The 24,027-nt window shown below is 40.6% G+C and overlaps 1 protein-coding gene across 3 annotated transcripts in view; it reads right to left on the reverse strand.

Annotated features, from left to right (window-relative positions):
• ARHGEF26 (Rho guanine nucleotide exchange factor 26) overlaps positions 1-24,027 on the reverse strand; it is a 127,418-nt gene that overhangs the window by 55,544 nt on the left and 47,847 nt on the right. For all 3 annotated transcript variants that reach the window (XM_049628682.1, XM_049628681.1, XM_049628680.1), the window contains one exon: positions 2,762-2,914. In XM_049628682.1, coding sequence (XP_049484639.1) covers positions 2,762-2,914 — 153 coding nt within the window. The remainder of the gene's footprint in view (positions 1-2,761; positions 2,915-24,027) is intronic.

Below are 24,027 nucleotides of genomic sequence, written 5' to 3' on the forward strand. Positions count from 1 at the left end.
AGACCTATTATTTGGTGAAGACAGAAGTCAAACCAAGGCCTTCTGACTTCCAGTGGGTGCTCTTACCCCAGGATCACTCACTCTCTCACCTCACTTTACCTCAGAGGTGCTCTGGGGAGTTCCCCTGTGACTTACAACATGGAGGGGAGGGGGGATGGCATTGGATACTGTTATCCCACATTGGGGGATGGGGGAGGCCAGGAAGCAGGGCAGTGGCAATTGTGACCCCCCCCCATTTTTTTAAATATATTTTGCAAATTACATGTTTTGGTTCATAAACCCGTAAATACCTCGAATAGCAAACTGAAAGAAATTACACAGAAATGTTTTATTTTCATTTTCTCAAATTGAGGAGTTTTAAGTTTCCTTTCCGGCTAGCTTTAAAAAAAGATTCTTGGATGGGGCGCCTGGGTGGCGCAGTCGGTTAAGCGTCCGGCTTCAGCCAGGTCACGATCTCGCGGTCCGTGAGTTCGAGCCCCGCGTCGGGCTCTGGGCTGATGGCTCGGAGCCTGGAGCCTGTTTCCGATTCTGTGTCTCCCTCTCTCTCTGCCCCTCCCCCGTTCATGCTCTGTCTCTCTCTGTCCCAAAAATAAATAAAAAACGTTGAAAAAAAAAAATTAAAAAAAAAAAAAAAGATTCTTGGAAATGCAAAAAATAAATAAACAAACAAAACTGTAATTCAGTTGCATATTTAAATCCCTCAGGTCACAGGACCCCTACCTCCAAAGATTCTGATTAAACTGCCTGGGACGGACACTAGGCATTCACTGCATGTTTGCCTCTTTTCAAAGATTCTCAAGCATTCCCAACGTGCAGCCAGTCACTGCCCTACATGTAAATTCACAACATTTGCAACAAAACCCCTGAAAACACAACTACGACTTTCCATGTGACAGCTCAAATGGTGGTATCATGAAGCTAATTTAGATACAGTCTTTATTTTTATTTAAGACTTCAAGTGACTTCTATACCTAATGTGGGGTTCAAACTTAACAACCCCGAGATCAGGAGTCATGTGCTCTTCCCACTAAGCCAGCCAGGTGCCCCTAGAGCTTTTATTTTTTAAGAGTTACATAATGTACAGCAGTACCTATTCACATTTTTTAAATCCTACAAAACAAAATGAAAACAGAATTAAATTCAGCTCTAATTCAAAGCTCTGTTTTCAAACTTGCATTTTCTAACAGTTACACAGCAACCTCTATTATCAGCAGTAGGGGGATTAAGAAAAGCAAGGGGTAAGGTTATGCACCCAAGAACGTTTGTCGACGTCTGGCAACATTTTTGGTTGTCACAAATGGAGTGAGGGGCATCTAGTGCACAGAGGCCAGGGATGCTGTAAAACATGCTACAGGGGCGCCGGGGTGGTTCAGTTGGTTAAACACCCAACTTCAGCTCAGGTCATGATCTCGTGATCCCCGAGTTCAAACCCCACATCAAGCTCTTTGATGTCAGCGCAGAGCCCACTTCAGTTCCTCTGCTCCCCCCTTTCTCTGCCCCACCCCTACTCATGCTTTCTCTCAAAAATAAATATTTAAAAAACTTCTTTAAAAGACGAAGAAAAAAAAAAAAACAAAACATGCTACAATGCACAGGATAGCACCCATGGCAAAGACTTATCCAGACCAAAATGTCCACAGTGCTGACAAACCCAGCTTTGTACTTAAAAATCTCATTTGGGGTTGCCAGCTGTTGGTTTTCCACATGCCCATGTAAGAGTTCATGAGGCTGTGGAGGGAGAAGGGGCACTATCAGTCCTTCCCACCAACTTGGACTTCAATGGACTGCTTCTTCCAGCAGCCATGAGGTAATAATCATCACCAGCCCAAATCACTCCACAGGGGTTCACACATCCCACAGAAGCTGACCAGAGCTCCATGATGCGGTCATAAATGCCACAACCCACAGAGGGGATAAGAGTGATAACAGCTGTCAGCCCCCAAACCGGGTTTATGGCAATGCACAACTGTGCTATAAAACAGCTACTAGAGATAAACAGGGTCCCCCAAAATAAAATAAGACATTATTGAACAATCACTGACTTTTAAGAGTAAAGGAATATCTATCACATCAAAACTCTCAGTAACCTAAATTACTCTCAGTAACTCTCACTAAACCTAAAAAAAAAAAACCTTTCCCCAAAGGGAAAAGGTGAGGAGGCAAATTTAAAGCCAATTCTTTTTTGTTGCACAATTAAAGCCTTTAAGAACATTTTTTCCCCTTCTCGCCTCACTTCTAACTACCCAGAAGGGGAAAATCAGCAACTCTTCTTAAAAAAAAAAAAAAAAAAAAAAAAAAAAAAAAAAAAAAAAAAAAAAAACAACAACAACAACAAAAAACAACTTAATACTGAGTTGTCATTTGAATGGAGGAAGATTAGAGTAACAGAGAAACTCTGGATCATAGGCAAAACAGGAGTTCAACTCAAGAACTCTACTGGCCTGAAGCAAACTACTTAATAGCCAGGTAATGGCTTAGAAAACCGGAGAGTTTGGCATGACAATCACTCCTGTGTTTTGCAGCAATTTAAAGAAACAAGGAAAACAATAACAGAAACCCCTAATTTCATAATTGCTTTAGAGAGAAAGAGCTCCACAGACTAGAATTTTCTACTCAAACACTTTCACCCTGAAAGCCATCCTGGGAAATTGCCTATCAGGAGGCATTTCTAAACATAATATAAGATATCAATTCATTTCTATCTATGTGACCTAATTAAAATGAGGTGAGGCTATTGAATGTAACATTCATCATCTCTTACAACAATTTCTGTAGTGTTCGTTGTTGGTAGACTTCATTTGTGCAGTATTTCACATATGGGTCAAATGTGGACGCTGTGTGCTTTTCCACAATGTCACTTATGTCATCTATGAAGATATTATTCTGATGTCTTGCTTCCAACTCCATAAAGAACCTGAAAAAAAAAAAAAAACAAAAAAAAAAAAACATTTACATTTTTTCCCAAAAAGTTAAAAAAAAAAAAAAAAAAAAAAATCAGGGGCGCCCGGGTGGCTCAGTCAGTTAGGTGTCCGACTTCAGCTCAGGTCATGATCTCTTGGTTCATGAGTTTGAGCCCACATCGGGCTCTGTGCTGACAGCTCAGAGCCTGGAGCCTGCTTCAGATAGTGTGTGTGTGTGTGTGTGTGTGTGTGTGTGTGTGTGTGTGTCTCTCTCTCTCTCTCTCTCTCTCTCTGTCTCTGTCTCTCTACCTCTCCCCTGCTCTCACTCTATCTCCTTCTCTCTCAAAAATAAACAAACATTAAAAAAAAATTTAAATTAAAAAAATCAAAGATGATTCTCATGCAATCTTATTATACAGGGTTTAAAAATGTCAATAGTGCACAATACCATCTCAAAGAGATACAAGAAAAAACTATAAAAAATTGTCGAAGTTTAAATCTATCACATTAACATCTTACTACTTCAAGTGTTCAACTGGAAACACTGATAACACGGGTCCTTTTTGTGCTTTTAGGTATATTTTAGAACGTACAAATTTCACTACTTTTTTCTAAGTATTCCCTAGATATTGGAGGAGGAGGTTCATGTTTCCATATTTTATTGTACTGAAAAGTCTATGAGCAAAACATCTAAATAAGTACTTAAAAAACAAGTCTGAAATAAACCTAATTCTGTGTGCTTTCTCTGAAAATAATCATATTTTAACTCTAATGATATGCATGACATTTAAATGTACTCAGAAATTATTCAGATTGCATTTTAGGGTTGCCAGATTTGGGGTGGGTGTGTGTATCGACCCATTTATCTTGTGTCAAGTCCAGTGAAAATTACATTTCAGATAAAAGAGTCATTTTTTAGTACAGGTATGTATAAAATTAGTGCCTGGGACATCTTGAGCATCCTGTATTTTATCTGGCAACTCTAGAGGGCATCCACATTTTACAGCACATCAAAATCAGGTATTTGAAATAGGTTTCTACCCAGAGCATTGCTGCTCAAAATGTAGTCCACAGACCAGGCATCTAAGGGCTTACTAGAAATGCAGAATCTCACCACCTACCTCCCCCAGTCTGAACCTGCCTTATATCAAGATCTTCAGAGGATTCAAAACACACACTAAAAACAGAGATGAACCTCCATAGAGCACACTTACTGTCCAAGTTCGGAGGGATAAGAAAATCTATTAGAAATAACTATCACTGTGTGACCAAAGCATCTTCCAAAGAAAGTGTAATGAAGGTGAAATCAACAGTAATTTCTAACACTGACGTCTGGAGGTCAAGGATACAAGGGAATATGGTTTTCAATAAGCTCTTAACTAGCATTCCTCACATCACTTCTCCTAACCAGTGGACTCCAAATACAGAATTCAAGGCTGACGGTGAATGAGACAACAGAAATGTATACAAGATGATTAATAGTAAATATAGGCTAACATTTTCTCACATTTTCATCTCAGTTATTTTCAAAGAAAATCCTGGCACTCAGCAATAAGGTGAGATTTTAAAAGGTCTTAATTTTATATACTTACATGTACATTAATCTCATTGTAGTATAAACTGTGTTTGTCGTCATTACATATTTGATTTTTTAATGTTTTCATAGGAGCTTAAAAGATGAAGAAATATACCTTAACTCATAGAAGAGTAAAACTATGTATACCCTGAGAAAGTACCCGTATTTTTATTTCCTTTGAGAAGGATTTAGGGAAAATAATTAGTAGGATTCCCATCCACAAGATTGTAATTGGCCCAGTCCCCCAAGCCCTTGTTTAAAACAGCAAGAGAAAAAAACTTAAAGCACACTTGGCTGGGCTATTTGGCTTTCCTTCCAAAGGTGTCAGGGTTAGTATGCACAATTCTTACATAGTAGGTCAGAAAATACACCAGTATGTTCCAAAATAGCTGCATACTGCTTTGTCAGGACTGATTCTATTAACATTCAAGGAAAATATCAAACCCTCTCCTAAAAGTTTCAGCAATTGCAAAAACAACCAACTCCAAACTCACATGTTTATTAAAAGATATTTAAAAGCCATGTTTCTCAAAAGCTATTTTCTATAGAGACTGGTCCCTGACTTCAAGAAATCTATGCTACACTGGGAAGGTAAGTCTGATAAACATAAATGATAAAGACAACATACTTGCATAAAATCACTTGTTGGAACATACATGCCTAGCAGGGGTGGTGTCACTGTTTCTTTAATTACATGAACTATAAATTTTTTTATTGGGGCAAAATATATGTAACATAAAATTTACCATTTTAACCATTAAAAAAATGTTTTTTAATCTTTATTTATTTTTGAGAGAGAGACAGCATGTGAGCAGGGAAAGAACAGAGAGAGGGAGACACAGAATCCAAAATCAGAATCAGACACAGAATCAGACTCCAGGCTCTGAGCTGTCACTACACAGCCCGACGCAGGGCTCGAACTCACAAACTGTGAGATCGTGACCTGAGCCGAAGTTGGAGCTCAACAACTGAGCTCCATTTAACCATTTAAGGTACTCCATTTTAACCATTTTTAAATGTACAATTCAATGGCATTAGTCACATTCATGATGTTGTACAACTATCGCCCCTATTTCCAAAATATTGTCATCGCCTCCAACAGAAATGCTGTACCCATCACCTAATAATGCTCTATTCCCCTTTTCCCCAGCCCCTGATCACTTCTAATCTACTTTCTAACTCTATGCATTTGCCTGTTCTAGATATCTCATGTAAGTGGAATCATGAAATGTTTGTACTTTTTATCGGGCTTAATACCCTTAGCGTAATGTTTTCTGGTCAATCTCTGCTGACAGATGTAACAGAACTTTATTCCTCTTTATGGATGAATAATATTCTATTGTGTATATATATATTATGTTTATCCATTCACCTGTTGAACATTTGCACGCGAGCATCTATGGGAGTCCTTGTTTTCAAGTCTTTGGGGCTATATATCTAGAAGTGGAACTTCAACCTGACCGTCTCTGCCAATAATCATATATATCAAGAAATGATAGAATAATGCCAAGGAACCACTACTGAAGAAGCTGAGTTATATGCCAAGGAGAGATTATTTCATTAAGTGAAAGCTGAATAGGAAATGATCCTTTTCTTTCTGACACTCACAGAGGAGTAGCCCATGGGCGGCACAGAGCCAATTAATTAGAACACATGACCTGTAACAGAGGTCAGGGCGACTGAGAACATGGTAAACTCAGGTGAGGAAAGGTGCAAGGAGGGTCATCACTAACGAGGATGACATTACTGGAAGCAGAGGGGCAGGGGAGACAATGTAGATACTGGGGAACTGGCGTTCATTGAGGCTGAGGTGTTGACCACAGGAGGGCCAACGGCAGAGAATGAGGGCTGAAGAGCAGGTCAGAGCTAGACTACAAAGGTCTGATTATATGCTGAGGAGCTAGGGCTTTATCTGTGGACAGCGGGAACCACTGGAGGTGATGACGGCAGTAATAAATCATCGAATCAGAGAAAAATTGGGGGCAGAGAAGGGATAGATGACAGGTGAAGAGAAAATGGACCAGAAGCAGACCAGTGAAATGGCCAACATGGCATAAGACCTGACAGTGGGAAATCAAAGAGAGAGGACACCGATTAGGGTAACAATGTGAGGGAGAAGTTCACAGAATGAAGATATTCATCAGATGGGAAGTCAAGGAAGATACTGGGGTTTCCCTATTCAAGGTCTCCCCCTGGGCATCATCAAGGTGGGCCATTAAATCATTCACAAAGACAGGGATTTAGGAGGAGTGAGGAGAGGCAAGAAGGAAGCAATTTCATTTTGCCTTGGACATGTGAAACGGACAGCTGAAAATACACATCTGTGAGAATTCAGAGCCACAGGAATTCTAGGTCGTGTGTAGTCAAGTAGTTCACTTTTAGCTGGTTTTCCTATAAATGCAAAATACTTGATAATTATTTTAACTCCAGCTGTCTTTCAGGAAAATGTTCAAAGACAGTTGAAAAAATAAGAAACTACTCCTAAGGTCATTATCGTGCAAATCTAAGAAATAAAGGTCTTAGAGGCAAATATCCCTTACAGTCTGTCTTTAAGTAACTATTATAGTCTGAAGGAATGCAACTACATAACCAAAAACAACAGTAACTTGGCTTTTCCCAATGAAAAGGAAAATTCATTTATCACAGTAAAAGCCTTGCCAAAGTACAAGATTAAAAACAAAGCACTAATGAAATATCTGTTTATGCTACTCACTTTCACATAAACCAAGCCACTCATCTTTTATTTTGACAGTAGCATAATTAAGACATAATTTAAAGCTTCCTATGTTAAATTATCTATTGGTTATTTTGGCAAATTTGCATATTTTACTAAGCAAGCTGGGCTACAAAAAGACCAAGAAAGTTATTACTGAAGAATGAGGTATTATTTCAATAACCAAGGATGCTGGAGATCCAAATCAAACCTGAAGCCAAAGTAAAAGCTTTGCTTTTAGGAAAAGCATGCTGGTTCCCTCAATGAAATTTAAATGAGTTTGTGAAGTAATTTGGCTTATTTGAAGGACAACATTTTAAGGGAAATATATTTCAACCCTATGAATTGTTTTTTTCTGGACAATATTTCCTCTTCGTTGCATTACCAAGATGATCGTGTTTTATAAGCAAACATGTTACACAGTCTTCCTCTCTCTCTCTCTCTCACCGCCCCACACCCCTCAATCAAAATTCTGATCTCATCACTAAAGTGTAGATTTTAAGAAACCTCTGATGGACCGACCAGAAAAGGCTTCTGGAAACAGCGCCTCCTGACCAGAAACCCAAGGTAGCCCTGTTTGACCTCTCGAGCACCAGCACAACCACACCCACGTTTCAAACGATTGCAACCTGCCCAGGTGAGCTCCCTAGCTGTGTAGACAATGGTCAGACCACTGAGAACACCACGGTGGCCTCTCAGGAGCTGGAACTTCAAGATGACTTAATGACAAGTCTATGCTAGAAAAGCTTAATCATGACCTATATCCTTGACTCTAGTATTTTCCAGAACTGCTAGGACTGCATTTTCTCTAGGATTTTTGTGGTTGCTTCATCAAGTGATTGTCTTAAAAGTGGCACCACATTTTGGGCTAAAAGACAAATTCGACAATGAAGGAGGTGTTTCTCATATACCCAGCACATGCACTTGTTAGCTTCACTTTTTCCCTTCTGTAGTGGGCAGAAAAGACACAAATGTGAAGTATAAATGTCTATCATACTAACAGCCTTCTTAATATTCAATTGGTGGGGCACCGGGGTGACTCAGGTAAGTGTCTGATTCTTGATTTCAGCTAAGGTCATGATCTCACAGTTGATGGGATCAAGCCCCACGTCTGGCTCTGCACGGACAGCACAGAGCCTGCTTAGGATTCTCTCTCCCTCTCTCTGCCCCTCCCCTGCCTGTGCTCCCTCCCTCTTAAAAATAAACAATTTAAAAAATATTCTGTTGGTAATGTAATTAGCATGTCAGACTTGAGTGTTCCTGATAGCTCTTGAGGGCTGTACAGTAAATTCACCAATCTATACAGGAGATTACAATTTATTTAATACAGACAACAAATCAGATTCAAGCAGTCACCACCAAATCTCCTCCCATGTGTCCAGCTCAAGGTGAAAGGCTTTGGTAGATGTCAAGGAGCAAACAATTGATATTCATGATCACCAAGCCCAGTGCTACATGTTTCCCATATACTGCCTCATTTAATTTAATCTTCAAGCTTACTTTATGAGATGCCTACCATACCCATTTTAGAGATCAGAAAACCAAGGCTAAGAGAGTTTATGACAAAAACTAAAACAATGGAGCCTCCATCTGAACCAGAGCCACAGCCTTCCGGAGCCCAGTGCCCATGCTCAAAGCACACCTACTGCTTCTGCTCACAGATGCCCACTGAGCTTGTCTGCTACTACCAGCCGTCCTTCAATCTAGACATCCAGTAAAAAGACTGACAGCTGGAGCTGAGAAAGAACTATATTATTTTCCAAGAAGACCAGCTGTCGAATCATCTCAGCACATAAATCACACACATCAACACAGTGAAGACTTGCACCGTTGATTTATGCTGTGGCAAGATCTGCGGGGCAGCGGACGAACTGTCGACCACCCCAGGTACAGCCTCCAGGGGAAGACAATTAGGAAGGCCACAGCTAGTGATGGATTCTGGTCCCCGCCGACACAGCATAAGCAAATGCTGGTTTCACAGAAGCCCTGTGAATCTCCGAGTCATTCCTTTTTGCCCTCCTTGTACCCTGCTGCCCTCCACATTGCCTAACAAAGTCCCAATCAGCTTTCAAGTCTCAGATTAAATTTCATCTCCTTTCAAGAAGCTTTTCCTGACCCTCTGGGCTGCGTTGCTTTATGTTCTTTATAAACCCCTCCGTTGGTATCCCTACTATGATCCCAATTAATTATATTATGATTGTGTTTACATTTGCCTCTCTTAGCAAGATCTAGAGGACAGAGGCCAGGTCTCTTGTGTTCAAGTACCTGACTCTAACTGTAGTACGACCAAAAACCTGACCATAGTACCTGAAACACAGTCAAATATTTGACATGAATAAATAAAAAATTTAAATTTTAGTTTATTTAAATTACAAAAAATATTTAAATTATAGTTAATACACAGTGCAATATTGGTTTGAATAAATCAAATTTGTGTTTTCAATAGGAAATTAAAGATGAAACAGGTTCAAGCAATTTTGTTTTACCAAAAACCTAACACCCACAAATTGGTCAGTCTCTACACATGCTTTACTCACTGATGTATCAAATGAACATGTATTTTTGGACCACAAACTGGGTTCCCAAAACTACAGCAGGGCACAGTGAGGGCCACCAACCAAGGAGGATACAAACTCCCTGCACAAGCTTTTAGGGTCCCGTCAAGTAGGATCACCCAGTTGAGATGGAGGCCAGTCCTAGTTTCTTCGCTGCCAGCTGCATTCTCCGAGAAACCTGCCTGGACCAGCCCCTCCCCCACCCAGTTCAGGGAGGATTCTCGCTTGGCTAAGAGGCTCAGCACTCAGCGCTTTAGCTGGAGAAGCGCAGAAAGCAGGGCTCTGGTTATAATCAGCGCTGTCCCGTGCCCTTCCTGGAATGGCATCCTTTCAAGGTACTTTTCCTTCATTAATATCCATCTGCCTAACGCAGGCTCAAATCATTCTTGGACTTCTTCCTCACTTGAATGAGCCGTCAATCTTAACAGCTGCAGTCTCCCACCAGAGAGGGTCATATTCACTTATGCTGGAGACATGTAACATACCAGGCAGGTTTCACATGTCTAAGTCGCTGTTATATAATAAAATATCTTCACCAAACAAAGAAATATTCCAGATAAGTGGCAGCAAACTATTTGCTTCTGGAAATACTTTCCTAACAGAGCACCAACAGAACATCCTGTACTGTACCAAAAATGAATTTATATTCTGCTGCAGACAAGTGAGCTTTGGAGCTTGTTCGTTTGGGGCTTTTTGGTGGTAGTCATTTTGACGCTAAAGATCAGCATCAATTTCCTTTAATACTACACTGGATTGGGGATGGCAGTGCATGACAAGAGTACCACCACTAACCCATGGCAGACGTCAGAAACCAATTGTGGCACTCTGCCCAGACCCAGAATCTGCACTCCAAGCAGCCATCATCGATCAATCCAAATTGATGAATAAGGTGAAGCCCATCTATGAATCCTTCACCAGTCTAGCAACGATGGAAAAGTATGTTACTTTGACAAAAATATAGGGCTGCTGCTTCTCAGACTACCCTACATTCTGATGTGGTAAAGGTCTCACGAGGTTTCCTCCTTAGCAGACTATGATACATATATCTTGTCATGTTCTATTTTAGCTTTTTCTTCTGAAATGTTATCTCTGGACTGATAAGGGATAAGGGTTGAAATTAAGACTGATTGGGAATGTGAGATTTAAATAAATAAATGAATAAATAGGTTATATATATACATACATACATACATACATACATACATACATATATATAATCTCCTAACAAAACTGTTCTGGTAAACCTAAACCTAACTCTCATTCTGATAGCTGCTGCTTGGTCCTTAAAATCTCTAGGATGGTTTTTTTTAAGAGATTCTTATCACCTTGTGAAAACCTTTAAGATCAGCCTAGGCAGAGAACAGAAGAGACTGTGGTGAAAAAGAGAAACTAAGGGTTTTCCTACCCTCAATACCACACAACACAGAGCTTTCTTGGGTTTAAATCCAGTACCCCCAGGCACCTTCAGTTCAAGGCACCTAGCAATCCCAAAACAACGAAGGTGGAGCTAGGGCCAGGGAAGAGAGACGCAAAGACAGACTGCAGAGCTAAGGGCCCCCCACCCAAGACCACTCCACCTCAGTTAAGGCTCCCCTTTAATTATTTTTTCCTCTCGCTGATGACGTACATGCTCAAAAGAAATGTTAAATGGACCATACGAAGATAGGAAAACAGTGCTTTAAAAGTTCTTGCAATTTGAATGCCATTAGGCTGTTTTCACTTAAAAATGAGAATTTAAAGTCTTTATCATCTGAATGTTTCACAAAAACATATTGGAGAGAAAAGGGCTTGTTCCCATGGTAACTTACTGCATACTTGATTCTTTTGTTTCAGGGCTACTCACATGCATTCATCCATATTGTAATTTCTCCTGGAATGAGGATAACATGCTAATGAATGACAGAAACCATTCTTATCAAAACGTCCTTAGAAGATATCAAAGCTGCTGTATGAACTGGCCTGTGATGCCCTGGGTTATTATACTTTTTAATTTTTTTTTATTTGAGCACAACTATTAATTTCCACACAACAGAAAATCATTCCCAAATTTTATATATGACCACAGAGACTGAGACCAAGTATGCTTGGTTCACCATTGGCTCTCCAGGAGCTGGCAAGGAATGAGCACTCGATAAATGTGCTGAATGAATCAAACCAGATACCTGCTAGTCCTCCTTGCCCCATTGTTCAAGTACCATCTCCAAGGAGAGCAACAGGGAGTGATAATGTAAAGCAAGTATGCACCAAGCACGATTTAATACGTACATTAAATTAGCAGGGTCCTCTCGGCATGGGTGGGCTGTGGTGAGATGGCTCTGAATGGCTCTACTGGTCAGCAAATATCAGGGTAAACACATGGCTGGTTAGGCTTTTTGCACAGCATCTAGGATACCGGGCTTGTAACCTCAAGAATAATTTTGCTAATCCATCGCCTGGCAAAAAACCTTTGAAAACTCAAAACCTGGGAAAGATTTATGACTTCTGAGGAACTGTTTCCTTTTATTAGATGACAGTTACATAACCGATTCTGTGACCCTTTTACTTTGGCTGCCTGGAAGAATAAAGCTGTGTTTAACCCTCACTCCTAGTAACGCTAGGCAGGAGATATAGCTGAGCACCTTGGCTATCATCATTGCTGCCTTGTTTTCTATTTCTCGCTTAAACAGCCACATTCATCTCCCACTCAAACATGTCATTTACTGTAAGGTGCCTTGAGCCTTCTGTGGATGCAATTGGGAATATAAATTATCAATTATAAACAAACCAGGAAAACATGGATTCTTGGTGGCTGATGGGAAACAGCCACCAAGAATGAATTTATAGAACACTGGAACAAAGTCAAGTAAAACAAAACAGTCTTCATGCTGAAGCCCCCTTTCCTATTGTGGGTTGGTAATTCTGGAATAAAACCAGCACATGAAAGGACACATTTCTCTTCAGGCACTATTTCCAGATCCTTTTGCATGGTGCCCACAGTATTTCAAGTCAGAATTCAATCCACAAAGAAGAATAACATTTGAAGTAAGCCCCAAATCTTTGCATCTTTGTTTTTTATTAATCGTGTCCCCAAAAGTTGTCTTCCTAAAGAAATACGTCCTATAGATCCCATCAATTTCATCAAGAAGAAAAAGGGACCAGGACACAATTTAGGAAAACTATAAAAAGGTCAGTTTCCAGGGCGCCTGTTGAGCATCTGACTTTGGTGACGTGAGTCTGGCTCGTGAGTTCGAGCCCCGCATCGGGCTCTGTGCTGACAGCTCAGAGCCTGGAGCCTGCTCCAGATTCTATGTCTCCCTCTCTCTCTGCCCCTAACCCACTCGCATTCTGTCTCTGTCTCTCTCAAAAATAAATAAACATTAAAAAAAAAATTTTTTTTTAAAAAGGTCCGTTTCCTAAGGCAATAACACCCTAAGAAAAATGATCCTTGCCTACGCAAGAGAAATAGAATTTCAAGTCCTCTCTGACATTTTTCAAACCTGTTGCAGTTTACACAGCAGCTGGCTCCTGTCCTCCCTCTTCGGACAGCCCTCTCTGAATTTCAGTAAGGATTTTTTAAATGCTTTCTTTTTAGACGGTTATTAGCACTGGTTAGCAAAGTATCCAAAGGAAAGGATCTATGGGATAAACAAATTCTCATTCTGGCTCTTAAGTGGATTTGAGATAATGATAAATTTCTGTTTCTTCATTTAGTAAAACAAAATGAACAAAATGAACAAATGAATGGAGAAGACTAGGTCAACCATCGGTCCCACCACACGCCATAATCAGCCCACGCAAGACCACCAGCAAGCATCACAGCAAAGAGGTAAACATGCCAGAAAGAAGGGAAAGGAGCCCACAGTCCAATGGTAGGGGAGCATGAAGGAACAAAACGAGGGAGCATGAGATGATTAAGCCTCCAAATCACCTCCTCAATACTAAACACCAGGGTTCCTGCTTTCTCGTTCCCAATATTAGGGATAGGTGGTGATCTCTTATCTCACAAGTAAATGCTATTAGATAATAATACCTACAGGCGAATAGACGTTCAGATAAGGTCAGTTTCACACATTACCTACTGGAGCAAGGCTAATTGTATACCATTACATCGCACCTCTGGAAAATGAGTGCAGGTTCAGGAGCCAGATGGCCTAGGTTCAAGTCCCGGCCCCCTCTTTTACTAGCTGTGTAACCTTAGGCGACTCACTTAACATCAGCAAGTCCTATTTCCTCATTTGTAAAATGGGAATAATAATGGTATGACCTCATGTGGTTCTCATGATGACTGAATGAATTAAACCATGGTAAGTGGTTACAATATGGTCTGGCACACGGTACACACTCATTACCATTAATTATTATTATTATCATTTAAAGTGCAATAAATGTCTTTCCCTCCTATATGAATTCTGTGAATTCACACATCTTTTAAATAATGCCAGTAAGCTGTCTTGCTTTTCCAGTACAGTCTGTTCAAAGACAGCAAACCCAGCTCCTATATTTCCATCAATTAAGTCCCAGTGGGCAGATATAATAATCCTGCCATACACCAAATAAGCTCAAAATCACAGATATGCGTGTTCAACAACTTCTAAATTTTTTTTTAATTTTTAAAAAATTTTTTAATGTTTAATTTATTTGAGAGAGAGAGAGAGAGAAAATGTGAGCACAGGAGGGTCAGAGAGAGGAGACACAGAATCTGAAGCAGGATCCAGGCTGTGAGCTGTCAGCATAGAGCCCAACGTGGGGCTCGAACTCACTAATTGTGAGATCATGACCTGACCCAAAGTCAGACGCTTAACCAACTGAGCCACCCAGGCACCCCTAAAAATTTTTAATAGATACTTATCAATGACAAAACTAGGGGAGCCTGAATGGCTCACTCAGTTAAGCATCCGACCCTTGATTTCGACTCAGGTCATCATCTTATGGTCATGGGATCGAGCCCTGTATCAGGCTCCATGCTGGGCATGCATGGAGCCTGCTTAGGATTCTTACTCTCCCTAGCCCTTTGCCCCTCCCCCCCCACACACACACAAGCTCTCTTGCACACGTGTGCTCACTCTCTCTAAAAAAAAGAAAAGAAAAAAAAAAAAAGAAAATTAGAGGAGGATCTCATTGGTCCTTTTTAGGACCTATGTTTTGGTACTAATTCAGTGAGTTACAAACGGGAAAGCAACAAAGTAGGGCAAACTAACAACTTTCTGCCAAGAAGTAGTAGAACATTTTTTTTATACTGTGAGGAAGAAGTTATGTCATGTCACAATTATGAGGCATTAAGCTAGGCAAGGCACAGACACACTTGGCAAAAACACAAAAGGCACTGTGTTTATCTGTAGAACGCCCTGTAGCAGGCTGAATCATGGCCCCCAAGGATGTCCATGTCCTGTGAATATGTTCTCTTACACGGTAAAAATGACTTTGCAGATATGATTAAGGATCCTGAGGGGGAAGTCCTCCTGAATTAACCAGGTAGGCCCAATGTAATGTGAAGGGTCCCTGTAAGCAGAGGACAGGAAGATCAGGATCAGAGAAAAGATGTAAGGATGGAAGCAGAAATCAAAGAGAAAAACAATAAACACAATGCACTTAGCTTTAGAGATGGAAGAAAGGGGCATACGCCAAGGTATGCAGGTGGCCTCCAGGAGCTGGGAAAGGCTCAGAAACAGATTATCCTCTGAATGGATAAAGAAGATGTGGTATGTATATACAATGGAGTATTATTCGACAACCAAAAAGAATGAAACCTTGCCACTTGCAACTACGTGGATGAAACTCAAGGGTATTATGCTAAACAAAATTAGTCAGAGAAAGACAAATATCATATGACTTCACACATATGAGGAATTTAAGATACAAAACAGACGAACATAAGGGAAGGGAAGCAAACATAATATAAACAGGGAGAGGGACAAAAACGTAAGACACTCTTCAATATGGATAACAAACAGAGGGTTACTGGAGGGGTTGTTGGGGGGCGGGGATGGGCCAAATGGGTAAGGGGCATTAAGGAATCTACTCTCGAAATCATTGTTGCACTATATGCTAACTAACTTGGATGTAAATTAAAAATAAATAAAAAGTAAAAAAAAAAAAAAAAAAGCACAGATTATCCTCTAGAGCCTCCAGAAGGAACTATCCCTGGTGATACCTCGACTTGAGAAAAAAGTTGTGTTGTTTTAAACCACTAAGTTTGCAGTAATATGCTACAGCAGCAATAGGAAATTAATATATCCCCTTAATCCTTTTGGAATCTGTCATCTAACCTCTGTTCCTTCTCCAATATCTAATATCCACTATCTGTAAGGAGGCCCCTGGATTATTCATGAGCCTGACTTTAGAGGTTCATCAATTCCAGAAAGCAGAAGGTTCAAGACCCAGCTCCCTCTCCTATTCGTTCATTCCACAATTACTTAACTGAACACCTACTGTGTGCCAGGCTCTATTTTAGGCACACAGAACACACAGCCCAGGGCAATTCCAACAAAAATCTCCACCTCGATAGCACTTACAGTCTAGTTCCTAGGGGGTGAGCCATCCCTGCTCTGCTCCTTCAGGGCCCTCCTGGAGGACTATACAAACAACTGTTAGCACCACTGATGAAAAACAAAACAAAACACTGTCTTTTTAAGGTCCTCCAAAAGACACTTCCAAAGGTAAGAGATTTTCGTATTAGGTAACCACCAGAAAGGAGGAGGGTAATGGGGAAGTGAGGGAATGGTAGGAGCAGAGATGGGAACTCACAGCTTGTGCCCAGGGAAGGTGGTGGTGGACCTCAGGGTTTGTTAATGGTAGACTTTCAGAGGAGTCAATGACACAAAGGAGTTTAGGAACCACTGGCTTTATATAATGAAAACAGCTCACACAGAAAGACACACAGAAATTGGGAAATCACTAGAAGATGAAATTTTAGATGTAGCTTGAGCCGAGGCTGTGAATAACTTGGGAGTCCTTGGTAAGCAGTTTCAATGCCTTAAGTAACAGAGGACTATGGAGACTGCTTATATTTTAGGCAAGTAACCAGGAGGTAGCAGGGTAAAGAACAGGATGTAGAGCTGAAGACTCAACTGTGGTGTGAAGAAGCAAGGAGGCCATCCACAGTCTACACACATAATCCACTTAGGAGAAGAGAAGCCTGGCCGTTCCTCAAAATGTCTGAGAGTTCCCATATCACCCAGCAATCCCCCTCCTAGGTATATACCCAAGAGAAAGGAAAACATATGTTCACACAAAAACCTGCACCCAAATGTTCATGGGCAGCATAATTTATAATGGCAAATAGGAGAAACAGCCCAATGTCGACCAACTAACAAATGGCTCAATAACATCCAGTATATCCATATGATGGGATATTACTCTGCAACAGGAAAGTACTGACACATGCTACAACATGGATGAACCTTGAACACGTTACGCCAGGTGAAAGAAGCCAGTCACAGAAGAGCATATATTATGTGATTCCATTAATACGAAGTGTCCAGAATAGTCAAATTCACAGAAACAGAAAGTGGATTCATGGCTGTTCTGGAGATGGGGAAGTGTGGGGGGAAATGGGGAATGAGCGCTAATGGATACAGCCTTTCTTTTTGAGAAAAGCTCAGAGAGCTTTGCTCAGCCTGTGAATACACTAAAACCACCAAATTATACAACTTAAACAGATTATTTGTATGGCGTATGAATTATTCTTTCAATAAAAAGGACAGCAGCTGGGAAATGGACAGAAGGAAGGGGTCAAAGCTGCTATCTGTTAATTGTGTTCATGCATGGAGCGTGCTCTTTTCCTACTTTCCCAGACAGTGATTCTGTATGTGTTTCGTCTCTTGTCAAGTGACTCTTACTAAAAGTTCCAGGACTTAAACAATATAAGCAAGCTGTCCTGGCTGAGGCAGGGCCAGAAGGCCCAGAGTCCAGTTGTTTGGCTTCCATGACACCCAACTGGCCAACCCCAAAGTGCCTTCCGGAAATTCCAGGCCCCACAACAACACAATCTGAAACCACTCCACAGACCCAAAGGGCTGAGAGATGTGGGAGTATTAAACATCTTTGCAGGCTCAGTGAGAGGGAATCTAGCCCAAACCTCGCTAGCCACACCGGGGAACTGGAGACAGTACGGGCACACCAAATCGGCCCTGCCCCCCTGCATTGGCCTCTGACCCAAATAACAACTATTAACCTTTTGCTCCCTTACCATACAAGATTCCCTAGTGAGAGAGAATAATGGTTTCATTTATAGAAAGCTAAGAAAGGTTTGCTTTTACAACCTCCCGTAAGACCTGCAGAGAGGTCCAATGATGGCAGTTTAGTCTAGAAGAGTCAAAATGTTCCAAAAATTTAACCTAGCATTTGACCACAACCAAGATGCTTATTACCTTTAATAATGACAAATTTCGGATTACAAAACACATTATGTATTCCTTGAGGGAAATTTCTACAGTAGATGTACCTCTCAAGTCCACATGTGATGCTGCCAGTAATTTATAAACCATGCACAGTCACATTTCACCAGTTTGTGTTCTCTTTTATACATGCACCCCCTCCTTCTCTTATTTCCCTACCAAAACTCTGGCCCCAAAACACACGTCTTCTGCAATGGTATTTTTCCTCTTCATGATGCACCCCCCCCCCACCATCCCCTCCTTTTTTTTACCCTGCTTCAATCCACTTTTAAGAACCTACCCAAATCCCTTCTAAAAAATCTGGCCCTTTCATCCCCTTCTAAACCATCAATGGGAGCCAGCTGTCCAAACCAAATCTCTAACTGTTGGCTTCTCACCACAAAACTCCTTCTAAGAAAAGCCCATGGATGCACACCTCTTCTTGGTTCCTTCCCATCCACCTGCCTGAGACACTTTACAAAGCCAGCCTATATGCCCGTACCCACCTACCTACTGTGGAAGGACAAAGCCATGGCAGAATCTTCTTCCGTTGCTTGCTAACAATGCTCATGCAAGATCACCACAACTCTGTCATTCGCCAGAATACGCAGTGGCTAGACTGTAGAGAGGTAACCACACAAGTCTGCAGGGAGTTTGTCATGTTCCAGTCTTCTTTTTTCTTTATTGGCATCTTAATAGCTATAGTGGAAACTCCTGCATAAAGCTTAATCTGGACTTTGGCCAATATACACAGGCACTTGCATTTGATCAATTTAGCATCAAAGAGTAGCTCCCAACCACACTCTCCATCCTCACTTTCTGCAAAAGCAGAGCCAGCTCTCAGCTAGTCATAGGCGTTTGAGAAGGACTAAAGAGACCGCCTACTGTAGTTTACTCAAGGGAGAGCTGCACTGTGATCCCTTTGTAGGGTGATGGTCTCCACTTCGAAGGAATGCGAGAGGCTACTACCCCCGTGGGAGGGAAGGATGTGCTACTGAACAGCAGGACTACAGGATCCAGGTCCTGCTGCGGCACACGACTGATCAATCACTCAAGTTGTCAGCAGCTTCTCTAGTTTTCGTAGTCCATCTGAAACTGAAGAGGGCTTGGCACTAGTGGTAGCAAGGCCAATGTGAGTTTCAACTACAGAATTATCATCTGCTAGACCTTGTATAGGGCTTTACAGCTTCCAAGTGCTTTTATACCTTCCATTCAACAGTAGTCCTTATTCTAAGGGCTTTCCTTAGAACTCATTAGAGCTATACAAAGTAAATACCCACCAGCCTCTTTCTAAAACAAAACTTAACCAAACATACAGTAGAAAAAAAAAAATTTGGCAAACTAGAAAACCATAATTAATCTATAGAGAATTGTTCCATGAGAAGTGGTCCCTGAAACAAAAAAATCTTTTGGAGGTTTTATGATTATTATGAATCAGCAATAAACTAAATACACGATGCTGAATTGACTATGTTATCTCTAGGAATTTTCCAAGAACTCAAGACTTTTGTAAAATGTCATTTCATTAAGGTTTGCTTTACTTTTACAAATTTTCAGGTCTCTGTATATTAATTCCTTATACGTTTTTGTTCTTGTTGTTTAAGGTTAGCTTGAAGAGAGTCGCCTGGGTGGCTCAGTTGGTTAAGTGTCCGACTCTTAATTTTGGCTCAGGTCATGATCTCACAGTTTGTGAGTTTGAACCCTTCGCTGGGCTCTGCACTGACAGTGTGAGACCTGCTTGGGATGCTGTCTCCCTCTCTGTGCCCTTCCCCTGCTTGCTCTGTATCTGTCTCTCAAAAATAAATACTTAAAAAAAAAAAAAAAAAAGGTTAGCTTGAAGATAAATAAGAGGGAAAAAAAGATGGAAGTATTTTATTGCCTTGGAAAGTTAATAGACACATGAATCAATGCCTGCCCTTCTCTGACAGTCAAAATGGCCTTACGATCCGCAGCTTTCCCACTGCAAGTTCTCAGTGACAACCAACCTTGGCTCAAATGGTTTGATTTAAGTGTAGCTGCAGGTGCAGAGACAGAGGCCAAAAAATCTAACCACCACCTTTCATAGAGACACCTTTTAAACAGGATGAAAGTGATGCCATCACTGTTTCTTAGACGTTCAAAACCCGAACTTTACCCTTGACTTTATGATACAGGGTAGTAAAATTCAGGTTTTAAAAAAGTAGACACTGAAAGCATTCTAGGTAGGAGCCCCTACACCGGAATATCGTGATTTGCATGCAGAGGGCATTTTCACTACATCTAGGACCTCCAGAGATTCAACATAACATAATCGTCTCCCTCATCTATTTTCTCTGTGTTTATACAAGATATATTTCTCTTATCAACGTATTTTCTAATTTTAACTATTTCTCAGTTTTCTGTAGTTGCCTTACCTTCTTACCAGACTAATACCTAGGAATCAACTCGTTTAACTTTTTAAATCAGACAAAATTCAATTGTGTATTGAAAATATACAAGAAAGGCGAAAGGCACTATTTTTACTTCTATGTTAATACCATATAAAAGGCAAATCTATCTGATGCTTTAGCTGCTCTATTATCAAAAAACTGACAGGGTAGTATAATTTAACCAAGTACCCATTTAATTTTAACAGACTGAAAAAATAAAGATAAGCATGTGTTATTGAAAATTATACAAGTGTATTTTCTTAATGCCTCAAATTACATACTATTAACCATTAGTCAGAAATGTACTTGAAATTCTTTATGCTTAATTTCCTTAAGTCCTGGTGACAGCAGGCACCCTAACACATTAAAACACATTTTCCCTTCCTCTGTCCTCCAACACCGCTAAATTTATAGAGGTCTCTGAGGAACTCCAAGACTGTGACTTGTGTGACACGAGCACAAGGCCAATTGATCTTATCAGGCTAATTTAAACCAAATGATCAACAAAATGTGCATTAGAGTTCTCAAATGGGTGGCCGATGGGTTGAAACTGCCCTACACATGTGTATTTAAAAAATCTGAATTAACTCCCAACGTTTAAAAATCAAGAGACTGCACCCACCCATTCTAATTTCCCACTTTTCTTGAAATATCGGATCACAACACAGAGTTCAAACTCCCCCAACAGTCACAGTGGCTGGAACTGCACTCACACCTCTTTACAGCGACCACCCCCGCCCCCCAGCACCAGAACCATCCTGTACCCATCCTGCTTCACTCAGCTATGTGATCTGGCTGCCAAGGCAGGCATTTGAATTTGTCCCCCTTTAGAGAGGGCTCTGAGATCAGGTTTGGGTCTGAATTCTGGCTTATCACTTAGTATCTGAGTATTTACCACTCTAGCAATTTATTTAGCCTCTCCGTCATCTGCTAAAAAGGATATAATACTATCTCCCGCAAAGATTGTGGCAAGGGTTAAATAAAGCACAAAATACACAAAGGATTTAGCACAGCACCTGGCACACGGGGCTGCTTAAATGGTGGCAGGTGTTATCACCAAATGACAAAGCACCAAAGGATACTTGACAAGATGTAATTTCCATCCAAGTCAAATCACTATTTCCACCTCCTCAAATTTATGTATAATTAGAAGCTAAATGAGTTTTAGGATTCATTAAACTTCTGCTTCCATTTGTCAGGAACCTGTAAGGCCAAACTCCACATATGTAGAAAAAATAAAAACCTCTGCAACTTTTCATTCAATTCCTAAGAAAAGCAACATACTGTTCATCAGGAATAGTTTCATACACACATCAATGGTTCCTCATTAACAGAAAAAAAAAAAAGTTTTTATCAACCTATAAAATATTATTTCAACTCTGAGGAAGAATTAATTGCTGAAGTTAACATCAAATTTAACAAGTATATGGTTATAAAATGTTTGTCCTTCATTATCAAGGCTTTGGAGTTTGCAAATTGCTATAGCTGATATCTCCGTGAGAACTATAATTAATCAAGAACATTTACACTTTGATTACAGAAGGAATAAAGGAAGACAAATTATACTCAACCATCTCCTCATAATCTTAATGCAATCTTGGAGAACAAAAATCAGTGCAAAAGTCTTGTCAACTTATATTCATAACCTGAGCCAGAAGAAAGTAGATGAGAAGCTAAGTCCAATTATTTATAACATGCTGGCAAAAGTCCAAGGCAGGACCATAGTTAAATGTTAGAGGGGCTGGGGAAGGAGGGAAAAAGAATCCATGGAAACTTTACTAATAAATTCTCTTGCAATGGCATATTTAGGTATTAACAGCACCTGGCTGAACACATGACATTCTGATGATAAGTAAACTGTGCTGTAAAGCCTTAACAATTTTTCAAATGTTGATTTTGGCTACTGCCTATCTGAAAATTGGTCCAAACATGGGCTGAATTAAGATCCTTATGAGCACTTTGCTTTAAAGTCAATAGTAGTAAAGCACAGCCTAACCCTTACACCCTATGCCAACACATGAAAACCAGGTACCTTATTCGTGCAATAGATGTTGTTATAAAGCTAGTATTTTTGTAAATCAAATCACAAACAAATGGCCAAACAAAAAACCCTGCATGGTTCATTTGGTAAAAAGGCAATTTGGGGATGGAAATGCTGCCACTGAGAAGTTTTCCATTCTATTAAGTCTAATCTTAGACCAACCATTCTTTAAACACCTATCTCCGCCTTCAGCAAACAAATGAAACCAGGAAGAAACACCTATATCCGACTGTCCCAGTAAAACTTCAACAAAAGCATCTTGCCTTTTTGAGTGAAGCACTCAATCCTTCCTTTCTCCGATTAGCAGGAATACCAATTACCCCAATAAACCCTTTGAAGGCCCAAGACTAATGGGTTCTGAAGGTGCATCCTTTATACACTGATCACACAGTGAAGTGAACCTACAGCAACTGCTTCTGGTGCAGAACTCTGCAACCTACAGACACAGTACAAAATATGGATCCTCCAAAAAAAACCTTCCATCTTGTGGAATCCTTTTAAGTTTTTTTTTTTTTTTAATGTTTATTTTTGAGAGAGAAAGAGAGAGCGTGGGGGAGGGGCAGAGAGAGAAGGAGGATCTGAAGGAGGCTCTGTGCTGACAGCTGATGCAGGGCTTGAACTTACAAACCATGAGATCACGTCCTGAGCCAAAGTTAGACACGTAACGGACTGAGCCACCCAGGAGCCCCTAAAGTAATTCTTAAGGTATACTGATTTGTTTCCCCTATAAACACAGAAAGAAAAAAAAAAAGCAAGCTAGATACCACTTGGCTTCTAGCCACACCATTCCCCTAGGTCTCCTTCAACCCCGTCCCCACCACCATCAGCTGCTCCTTCTCAGCCTCCTTTGCTGGCCCTTCTCCCATAATCCCAGTCTCTCAGTGTTGGAAAGTCCCAGGGCTTCGTGCTTGGCATTCACTCCTGCATCTCCATCCTTTCTGGAGAAACCTCACCCAACATCCTTGCCTGAAATCCCATCTAAATACCAACCCCTCCCAAACATGATTCAAGCCATCAAACTGCCAAATCTAGACTTAGATACCCAACTGCCTGCTCAGCACTGGCTCCCTAGGGCATGTGAGAAAAATAACCACTTAAAAACTCAACACTACAATTAATGGCAAAACTATGGAGAGAGTAAAAAGATCAGTGGTTGCCATGGGCTTGGGCAGAGGGAGGGGATGAATAGACAGAACACAGAGGATTTCTGGGGCAGTGAAACTAACCTGTATGATACTATCATGGTGGATACGTGTCATTATACATTTGTCAAAACCCACAGATTGTACAACACCAAGAAGGAACTCTACTGTAACCTAGGATTTTTGGTGAAATGATGTGTCAGCATGGGTTTGATGATCACAAGTGTATCACTCTGGTGAAAGGTGTTGATAGCAAAGGAGGCTGTGCTTGTGGGAGATCAGGGAATATGTGGGCAATCTGTATTTTCCACTCAATTTTGCTGTAACCTAAAACTGGT

This window comes from Panthera uncia, chromosome C2, assembly GCF_023721935.1.
Source record: "Panthera uncia isolate 11264 chromosome C2, Puncia_PCG_1.0, whole genome shotgun sequence".
In the NCBI taxonomy this organism is placed as follows: Eukaryota; Metazoa; Chordata; class Mammalia; order Carnivora; family Felidae; genus Panthera; species Panthera uncia.